Genomic DNA, 11,148 nt, shown 5'->3' on the forward strand with positions numbered 1-11,148 from the left:
TAGAACCGTGGTGTCTTCTCCAGTGGCTGTACGCAGTCTTGCTCCATGCAATAATCTTATCGTCTTGTTGAGTAAATCCGCTCGAATGATGGAATTAGAAGCACCCGTATCTAATGTCAGTAAACGTTCCTTTCCATCCACATGTCCTCCGACAGTAAGATTGTTTGACCTTCTTCCAATTTGTGAGATAGAGATTATGGGGCATTCATTTGAGGGAGCCAGCTGTCGCCCCTTTGCGGCTGACTCGCTTTAGTTTAACGATTGAGTAGATTTGGAGATTTGCTCATCCCCCTCAGCTCTGCGTTTACGGCCACCCACATTGTTGGAGCTATTAGGGTTGGTATTGCAATAACGTGCAATGTGCCCTGGCTTACCACACCTAAAGCATTTAACTGCATCATTATTTTTCTGTTGGGTTCCCTTTAAAGCTTCCAAAATTGCGTCTACCCACTCTGGTCTTTCTACGTCCACACGATGAGCTGTGTATGCTGGTTTACTCAATTTATAAAGCTCTTAATCTTTACCCTTACAGTGTATTCCACGGGTGCGTCCGCGTTTGCCAAATGAACCAACCTTTCAACATCCGAAGCAAACTCATGCAATGTCTCATTTGCTTTTTGGTAACAGTTTTGCAACTCAATTTGGTATATCTGTTTTCTATGCTCGCTTCCGTATCGCCTCCCTAGAGCACTCATCAAAGTTTCGTAGTTGTTCCGCTCTCCCTCGGGAATCGTCTGTAGGATTTCAGCAGCAGATCCTTTCAATGCCACGAATAGTGCAGCAACTTTATCTTCAGCATTCCAGTTGTTCACTGTTGCGGTCTTATAAAACTGGAGCTTAAATACTTGGAAAGGAACAGATCCGTCAAAAGATGGAGTTTTTACCTTCGTATTGCTTGCTGAAACAACTGGGCGATTTAGTTGCAGCTCCTGTATACGACCTTTTAAAGCATCCATCTCAGCCTCGATTTTGGTCTCAAACTGCATTATGTTTTCGTCCATACGGGTTTCTAGTTGTGCAGAGATCTGCGATGTTACCTGTGCTGAAATATGTCCCGACATTTCGGATATACGTGCCTCCTGTGCTTCAATCCTGGATGCTATTTGTGACGACATTTCGGATATACGTGCCTCCTGTGTTTCAATCCTGGATGTTATTTCTGACGACATTTCGGATATACGTGTCTCCTGTGATTCCATTTGGGATACCATATATGTCTTCTGTTCTGCCAGTTGAGATGTTATATTTGCCTTTTGTTCTTCCAGTTGAGTTGTTATATTTGTCTTTTGTTCCTCCAGTTGGGAAGCCATTGTCGATGTTTGAGCAGATATTGCAGCCAAAATCATGTCGTACTCGTAACTGTCTGCGATGTTTCGTTTTTCTCTTCAATTTTTGTTGTTGTCTCGTCCCCATCAGGATAAAAGGCATACTCGTCCACATCAATTCCTTGCGACTCCATTACCTCTCGTAGCCGTGCTTGAAGTTCGATCTTATTGCCGGTTGTATTCAGTCCACGGTTCTCCAACTCCTTTTTCAATTGCTGGATCCTTAATTAATTTAACTTTGCCATGTCCTTGTTGTCCTCTGGAATTTATTCAACAATTATTCTTCTGACACCAATTGTAACGAATTTACTGCAAATCCTTCTATTTGCAACATTCTGCTAAGTTCGAATCACTAAACTGTTGAATAAATAACTCCAATATTTAATAATGCAAAATGGCCTTTATTAAAGTACTTTACAATAACACTGATACTTCACAACCAATAGCTTGCTTAAATGAAACTGATTGTCGCGCCTCCACTGTTGCTGCCTTTTTATACTCTGTGATTTCTCGTTCGCATCTTCTAGGCGCTCCCATTTCCAGAATCTACTAGTTAGCCATCAGCTATAAAATTACTACGTTTATGGCTTCTCATATGGGCGTATATGTGTGAACACAATTATAATTGCATACTTTTGGGAGCATCTCAGATAAGATATCTGCATGTGTTTGTATGTGTGAGCGACACTTGCACAACCATTGCATACTTTCGGGAGTATCACAGATTTATGCATGTGGTTGTGCGTTGCTTCTCCGCTGCGTGTATGTACGTATGTGTAGACATAATGATTTAATTATTGATGTGCATGCAAGTCACTGCTTAGCATCGGCTTAGAGATGATAGTATCCCTTAGCGCTGCTAATATTCGTTACAATACTTTTATTTGCTGCAAACTTTTAAGCTCTAATTTAAACTTAAGTAAACAATATGTTGTTGCGGCTGAACCTGATAAGTCGCCGCTATTTTTTGCTGCTATGAAAAACGCAAAGTGCAGTGGTTCGAATCTCACTGGCACCTGTTTTTATTACGTTTTTTTAATTTACGTTTAAACCCAAAAATAAATTTTAAAGGGCAGATGAGCTGCTGGTAAAAACGAAAATTCACATATAAGCGGATAGAGATGAGAAAACGGCCCTTAAGCCCTAACATCAACATCATTTGATACCCATATTTTACAAACACATCCAAGGGTTACACGGGCCCACGTTTTGCTCTATATCTCGAGACCCTAGTCACGTATGTATGTATGTATGTAATTAATTCTAGAAAGCTAACAAACTCATTGGCTTTGTTTTAATAGGAATAATTTAGTTATTGGTTTTATCTATGACAATAGCAATACATTTTGAGCGAACTATTATTGATGCAATAACTCTGGCTACCGTATAAATTCAGACGACTTATGGTTCCGGTTAAGGTTTTTGTATAACCTGACATACGCACTGTAGACTCAAAAACGGCCAAGCCAGGTTTAGTTTGTAGTCTGAGTGTTATGTCAATGCCGTAATCGTTACTAATGTCCTTGACAATAGAATGATGGGGTGCTGCTAAAACTGCTTTCTGTATTGAATTTAAGTAAAGTACGCGGCACTGTGGATAGTTTTTTATTTGTTCGTTAATCAATTTTACTATATAACGAGCGGCTTCCTGAACACGTAAGTCATTAGTTGGCATTTCAGTGCGTTGATAGCATGTGCACCAATGTGATGGAATCCCCGCATTCTCGCACGTACGTGTCTCTGGCACAGGTAGAAATAAACTAATACCTCGCGGCATTACATCGATGTCGCCTAGTTCTTTGGTGCGAGTTCGTAATATTGATGGTAGCAAATTGTTCAAATTCAGAATATCTAGAATTGTTGCGTATACGTCATAGAAAGTTGTTAGTCGTTTAGTGTTGTGTTCCATGTTAGTTACGGCTTCAGAGTATTTTTGTTTAAACCATGTAGGGTAAATAGCAATAAGGAGTGGTTGACGCTCTTCCATTATACCTTGATATGTGCGACCAAACGTGCCATACTGTAACCCATGATCGCTTATCAATAAAATTATTGTTTTGTTCAAAATTTGGGACGACTGAAAATTTTCAAGTAAATCAACAAAATCTTTGTCGAGTAGTTTCGGCATGTAAATTAAATCATGTGTCATAGATATCAACCAGAAAAAGGAAAAAAAATTTTCAGTTTGTAAAAATGGTATTAACTTATGGATCATTTCGAGGACAAAATCGACGGTGCGACGTCCAGCCATACAAAAATCCCTATTTTCCATATAATAATTTGTAATATACTTCTCCATTTCTTCAACTAGGGGCCGTATATAATAATCAGTCGGTTGTTGTTTAAAAATATTATCCGCACTGAATAGGCTGGTTTGAGCGACATCTTCAAGAAAAGCTGTTAAATATCCAGATTCCTTAAAGCGTTTCCAAATAAACGGGCAATCATCAAGGTATCGTGACTTTCTTGGAGCTGCACAAGATAGTTTGAACTCATCAGCAGATAAACCCGTTAATAGGGGAATTAAATTTGGATAGGTGTCGTCCGCCACTTTATTAAAACCCCAAAATTCAACATAGTTAAGATATTTTTTAATAAAGGCAGTTGTACTTTTCATGTGCCGCAAGAAGTTTAAATGTGACACGCTATCAATACCAAGTGTCATAACCGAAAGTCGTTGTGGATTACCATCGTTATCTGAATTATTATTTTTTAAATTTAAATTATTCAATTTCATTTTATAGGTTTTCTTATTTTTTCTTCTATTTATTTCGGACTTTTCTTTTATGTGCTTTTTAACTTTTGTTTTGTTTAATCCGAAAAAGTGATAATCTTCGTAAAAGTAATGTTTTGGTTTGTACGAACAACGAACTCGTATAAATTCAGTTTCTGGTGAAATTTCGATTGACTGATTGTATAATAATTTAAATGGTATTGTGTTATCGTACATAGTTGTTGATGTAGTATGATTGTGTTTTAGGGTTGAATAATGACAATTGATCTTATTGGTATCGTTTATTTTATAACGATGCATTAATTCCTCATCCGTCATCGCCCACCAAAGACGTGAGCCGATGTTACTTGTATGCGTAGGTGCTTTGTCGCATGTCAGATTTGGTGGTGAGCCCATATATTGCAGAATGTGATAATTGGTAACATCAAAATAAGGTATATGACAGCCGGCCGTATACACAAAGTACGCTCTTGTAACATTATAATCTGCTTCGACTCGTGCCAACAACTCGAAACGATCACGAAATCGCATAAGTTTTGTTCGAAAGTTATAATCAACGAACAAGTAAGTGACAAAACATAAACATAATAAAATAAATACAATTTTTTTGCACTGACGGCGATTATTTGTTGCGCTATGTATGTAACGATAGTAATGTTGTAAGTCGCGTTTCGTCATGTATTTCGGATTCAAAAGGTATTTTCGTCTAAAATGAAATGCAAGAAAAAAATATATATATTTATTTGAACCCATTATTTACGACGTCTGTTGTCAAAATTTCAAAATCCACTACGACTTTTTTTGTGAATAGGTAAATTTTTCAATACATTGGTCCATTTAATTAAGCTAGTGTTTACAATTATTTTATAATATATATGTATATGCCCCCGCAAAGACACAAATAATAGGGCTATGTAACAAGAGGATATTGACCAGCTCAAATAAAACAGGTATTATCTATGTACCTCTAAAAGGAACTTTATGTGAACAACTTTAGCTTTAACTAAAATTAGATTAATAAATGATAAAATTGGAAGACTAATTTCGTTTGTATCTTAATAACTTAAATAAAGGCTTCACAAAAGTATTTGTTTAAAATGCTTTCCTTGCATTTAAATAAAATAATAAATTTATTTTTCAATAGAAAATATTTATTTTTGAAAAATGAATTATTTATCCTCAAGCGTGTAACGAAGCTTTTCCTTGCCCCGGTGCTTCTTCAATAAGTGCTGGGGTATACTCGCCGTGTCCAAGGTTCGCTTACAATAAATTTGTATTTCGGGGCACCTTGCAAATCGTTTTCATACAAAATTCACTTTATTTCTTTAACTCCTTAAACTATAATATAAATGTATAAAAAGATGTGTATATATGTATAATTCACTTCATTTGATGCTTGCTATATGATTAGTGGTGGGCTAACGGTCCCTCGTGTCCCGTTAGGACGCCTTACTGGTCGCTGCCTGGGGGTGTTTCTCCTACGGTTAGCGACTGCGCTGTCTCTGCTGAGGCTTATGTCGGTGCGTCTGCTTGAGTGTAGCTCTGGTATGGTTGACGTCGTATGTTTGCGCCGCTCTGCTGCGGCCAACGTCATATGCCTGTGTAATTCTGCTGCGGCCGGCTTCGTATGTTTGCGTGATTCTGCCGCGGTCAACGTCGTATGCTTGCGTTACCCCGTTGTGGCCTCCGTCGTACGTTTGGGTAGGATATTTCTGCAGAGGCTTACGGTGGCGGCGCGCGGATTCGTGATGCTGTGGGCCTTCACTTAGCAGGGAGCGAGCGTGGTCTAAAGCATTGTAGAGCGGTTAAAACCACGGCTCTCTCCTATGAAACGCACTGTCGGGCGATGGTTAAAACCGATACGCCTTTCAGATGCCCTTCAATTGCTGCTCAGGTGACGATCGCACTTCGCGTTCCGTTAGGCGAGATCCGTAAGCCTCGGTACAGACGAGTTTGACGTTTCACTTCTCCTGCGGATGCCGACGTACTTCTGCCGCGGTTGGCGTTTGGCTGAGCGCGGGATCACGATGCGGTGGTGGACGTTTGCTTACGGGGGAGCGAGCGTGGTCTAAAGCGTTGTAGAGCGGTTAAAACCAGCTTACCCACAATTCTCAGCCCACGACTTTCTCCTATGAAACGCACTGGTTAAAACCGATATGCCTTCCTGAACGCTTCAGTAGCAACTCCGGTCGCAACCACAACCGCGTGCTGACTGACCTGCTGTCTTGTGCCCTTTTCATAGCCACTGTTCTTGATGTTGCTAGCATAGTTCTTTGCGTTGCCATGGTTACGGTGTTGCTGTGGAGTGCCGCGCCCACTTGTTGCGCTAGTGATGTTTCACTTGTTTGTGTTTCGTGTTGTGTTGGCTATGTAGCTGATCGTGTTCTTATGTAGAGTTTTATTTGTGTTGCGTTGCCCGTGTTATGTTACTGATCCTGTGTTGTGGGTCGGTGGTTTTGTGTGGGCCAAATTAATGGTTTATATTTGGTCCTCACAAGCGTTTGCCACGGCAAAATGTCAGCACATTGAGAACCAAATTAAATTCCTGAGTGTGTACAAGACAAACTGACGAAACAAAAAAAAATGTAAAAGAAACGCCAAAAAATTGTGAGTATTTTACAAAAAAATGAATGCAACTGCATTCTGAAATTAACATGCTCCCGTTCATTAGGCAAAAATATGTATATTAATGATAAAAACTGAAGATTGTGTAATTATTAGTGTATATTATAATTGTTAATGTATATAAGAACTATTAACGTTTACTAATTACAAAAACTTAAGGTTGAATAAAATGAAATAAATAAAAATTGACTGTAAAAATGTTATAGCATTCACGTCCGCTAAGGTGTTAACGGCCTGCATTGGAAAAGTGAATGAGCGAGATTTAGGTTTGCCTCCATTAAGATACAACAATTAATGGTATCAGATTTAAAGAGAAAACCAACTAGTTAAGTCCACTACGCGTAAACTTATATGCCACATATCATATTCATATTTTGCATCAGTTTGCCTTTTACCCACTTAGGAATGGGATTTGGTCCTCAATGTGCTGAAACTTTGCCATGGTAAAGGCTTCAAGATAAATAATTCATTCTTCACACATGATTATTTTATTTTAAATATGTAATTATGTAATTATTTTGTTTAAATACAAGGGAAAGCTTTTTAAACATATGTATATGTATTTTTGTTTGCTAAGTTACTAAAAACATAGTCTACCCAGTTTATCATTTATTAATCTAATTTTAATTAAAATTGAAGTTGTTCACATATATTTCGGAGGTAAACTGTAACTGATAATGGCCCTGCTGTACTTTCCTCGGAAGGACCATAATGTTAAAACTGAAAACCTAGCCAGGTCCTTGGAAAAATCGAGCCTGCTTTTTTGACTGGGATGGGATATTTATTAGGTGGTATGTGCGATGGTATATCGCCTTCATATTCTTATATACATATGCATGTATGAGGGGCGTAGTATCAAAGGCGGCAATATCCACTTTTTGACAAAGTTAGACACATCAAACTGTTAATTTCTTTTTTATCAATACTAAAACTCCGAAACCCAGAATTATCCCCTTGTAAAAAGTCGCAAAAATGTATGCGGCAATCTCTATCATTTCAAGTGATATGAAAACATGATTTTCCGTTTAGTATTCGTATGAGCGCAGGGCATATAAGAGCACTTCTAAATTAAAATAGAAAGCTATACAAGTTCTGCGGAAAACAGCTCGAAAGAGGTTACGAAATCCACCTATATGCAGCAAAATGTGAAAGATAAAGAAAAGATATTTTAGAATTTTGTCGCTGAAACGAAAATCCATAAGCTAAGAGCAACTGCGGTTTTTGCTCAAAGAAGCCAGATTTGATTTCATAACATTCGAAAGTCAAAAAAATTTCGGTCTCCCGGCTCTAGACCAAACGGCGTACTACTAGAGGCAATTGTATCTATACAATTTTATAATCGTTAACTTACTTAACAAATTGTGTTTTATATTAATGGACGGAGAACGAGTATGGAAAAGGTTCTAACGAAACTACTTCCGTTGTATTGAACGGATTCAATAAGATCGATTTTGATCCAACTATAACTACCGCCAGGCTGATGGCGGATGGTTGCAGTAGGCAAAACAAAACCACCGGACTGATTGGAATGTTTTGAAAATGGCTTTTTGCACAAGCGCGCAACGACGTGCAGAATGTCGCAGCGGGTTTTCCGGTTGTAGGCTGTTCCTTCTTGCTGCTGAAGGGGTATTCGGTACCATAGAAAAAGATATCAGAAAGGTGGAAGTTATAACGCACTTCTGAAATTTGACTTCTGAAATTTGACTTCTTAATTTTGACTTCTGAAATTTGACTTCTGAATTTTGGCTTTCTGAAAAAAGGGTTCTGACTAATGTTTTCTGAAAAAAATGTGTTTCCGAATTTTTGTTTCCTGAATTTATGGGGGGAACCTAATTATGGACCACAGACCACTTCATTTAGATACTAATCGCGCATTATTTGCAGGGTATATATGTATGTATTCTTTCAAAGTTTGTGAGAAAAATTGTGTGTAAGAGCTACTTTCCAATAAGCCGTTAGCCCATAAGTATTTGCTTAAAATCTTAGTATAAACAACATTTTCCTTCATACGAGATCTATTCACTTACATATTCACATGTATATATGTATGTATGAACATTAAGAATTTTTTGAATAGGAATAACCTACTTTAAGATAAGCGACGTTAGATTTAATCGAAATATCCATATGTAGATGTTCAAAATATAATAAAAAGAATAAACGATTTTTTCTTACAAATATCCACTAATTCTTTTACTAACAGTTGACATTATTTAAGTAAACATAAACCAATATTATCCAATAAGTATGTACATACATATGTACATAAAGAGTTGAGAGAACGATGCTTACTCGTAGTTCCCATCTCTATATACATTTTTATCCTTGCTATAATAGGTTGGCTGCATTCCTTGCTTTTATCCAAAAATAAGATGCTATTTCTATGTAAATATTTGTTTAACAATAGCACATACGTTATAATAATATTTTATTTTTAGTTCAGTGCTATTTTCATTGGTAAAAATATTTATAGCTGCATGTGTTGACAGTTCTCGTAAATTGACGTACTACAACCCCGTTTGGCGCATGAGCATAATAACAGGGATGCTGCAAGCCGCTTTCATGTTAAAAATATACAATTCTCAAAAAAATGAATAAGTATTTTGTATTAATACTCGGTAGAACACCCAGTATGGGAAACTTAGTTTTCCGAGTTCCAGACGCATTTTCTGAGAACTTTATGTCTGTGATGAAAATATTCTATGCGTCTTTGATTTGAAGCTTGAAAATGCACAAAAAGTTTTATATTAATTCAATGATAAATATCATTCAAAAAAGAAACAAATCAAGTTATATAGACGTTTAAAAGGAACCCAGGAATAAATCTTTTATATAAATAATTTACATACGAGTGTCCTTGCAATGACTTTTATTAGACGAATGTTTTGGTGCCATTTGGACAATTAATATTTAATTTAAAATACTTTTTTCCAGTACCCCTTAATCCGACTCAACCACACCTTAGCACGAGCTAAATGAAAACTGAACGCGAAGGAGTCATATCTCTTTGTTGACTTATCTTTTGCTACATCAGTGACCTGTTTCGTCGTGATAATAAAGAATGAAGGGATATTTGACAATGTGACAATTTTGAAACCCAACAGGGACAAAAATAGTGTGATTAAATTTTACAGTTATCAAAGAAAAAAATCTTACCCATTTGTTAAAATTTAATTTCGAATTTGTGAAAGATAGGGGGTGTTTTCAAATAAAATACCATCATAAACGATTGCAGCACGACAAGAACAGTATTTACATGATACACTTATAATATTTCTCAGCGCACAAGTCCATCTTGTTGTTGTTGTAGCGATAATGACAGGCTTTGATGGGTGTTATCGATATTGATGGTACTTTGCTGAACATTTCTCCAGTACATTCCGGTAACAAGTACAAGTCCGACTATCTCGGGAACAATTTAATATGACCACATTAAACTTTTTAGGCCATAACGGTCCCCTCCTTCCTGTTCCATGAGGAACGAGCTGTCGCCAGAGCCTCACCTGCTAAATACTTGTATGATGAATTCATATATGTAAGACGATTCCTCTCGGGTAGATAAGTTCACTTACTGCCTTTTAGGGATTTTAATGCCAATTTCTGCGACACCATTTAACTCATTAACTTAAAAATTCAAATTTAAATTTAAAGATAAAACAAGATTTAAAATTTGTTTTATACTTCGAGTATCTTAAATTTCCCAACCAAAATAAATATATATATTAACCTCATAAATAATTATATATTACTGCTTTTATTCTCTGGAAATTGGTTATACATAGAAATGCTGTATTTTAACATTAAAATAACATTATAGTAAAATTTTACTTTAAGAATGATTTCAAAGCATAAAAGGATGGAAAACGAATATAAAAGGAGTCAATTTTATGGTTGTAGTACGAATTCATTTAGTGTACGCAAAAATAATTTTAAGGAAACTGATTTTATCAGCTGCCCCGTGAGTCCTTTCAAACGTGCTCGGTTGTATTCAGGAGCTGTTCCCATGTTAATTGAACCGAGTCCTTCAAGTGTGAGTACAATTAGGCAAACACCATATTATGAAAAATATATTTTGCAGACCATTAATGGATCAACATGGTTGCCCTAACACCGTTGATCTACATATATGGTATAACGTTAAGGGTTCTAGCCGAAATTTTAATTATTTATTACTTTTCGAACTAAATATTGGCACGGACATTATGAAACTAAGGTTAGGAAGAGGAAAAAACTTGTACTCAGAGATAGGACCTTATTTATTTCAAATAATGCGCCAAGTGTTAGAACTTACGCTTATCACAATATGATGGTCGCCAAAATAAAGATTTCATACAGAAAAAACAAAATTATGCAAGAGCTGGTTCCTCTCCCTGTTAGAGGATTCTTAAAAAAGTTTTGTTATGACTGCCCAATGTTATTATACGAATAACTTGTAAACGAAGACTTGCCGGCGTAGTGGGGTAT

The 11,148-nt window shown here is 36.8% G+C and overlaps 1 protein-coding gene across 2 annotated transcripts; it reads right to left on the reverse strand.

The window, feature by feature from the left end:
• Positions 1–2,323: 2,323 nt before the first annotated feature.
• Positions 2,324–9,099, reverse strand: LOC137241445 (uncharacterized). Of its 2 annotated transcripts, none has more exons than XM_067769051.1 (2): positions 8,977–9,099; positions 2,324–4,765 (listed from the first exon to the last, which is right to left on the reverse strand). In XM_067769051.1, the coding sequence occupies exons 1-2, from the start codon at positions 9,030–9,032 to the stop codon at positions 2,647–2,649; spliced, it is 2,175 nt and encodes a 724-aa protein (XP_067625152.1). In that variant the 5' UTR covers positions 9,033–9,099; the 3' UTR covers positions 2,324–2,646. The 2 variants fall into 2 exon arrangements, with proteins under 2 accessions (XP_067625152.1, XP_067625153.1); XM_067769052.1 differs by having other exon boundaries at positions 8,942–9,068.
• Between the last annotated feature and the right edge of the window lie 2,049 nt (positions 9,100–11,148).

The sequence above is a fragment of the Eurosta solidaginis genome, chromosome 2 (genome assembly GCF_040869045.1).
Source record: "Eurosta solidaginis isolate ZX-2024a chromosome 2, ASM4086904v1, whole genome shotgun sequence".
NCBI lineage: Eukaryota > Metazoa > Arthropoda > Insecta > Diptera > Tephritidae > Eurosta > Eurosta solidaginis.

Excerpts from the sequence above, each read along its gene's own strand:
- LOC137241445 (XM_067769051.1), bottom strand. The coding sequence starts at position 9,032 with ATGCAGCCAACCTATTATAGCAAGGATAAAAATGTATATAGAGATGGG. Across the intron at positions 4,766-8,976 it reads TATAGAGATGGGAACTACGA|ACGAAAATACCTTTTGAATC; the intron begins GTAAGCATCGTT and ends ATTTCATTTTAG.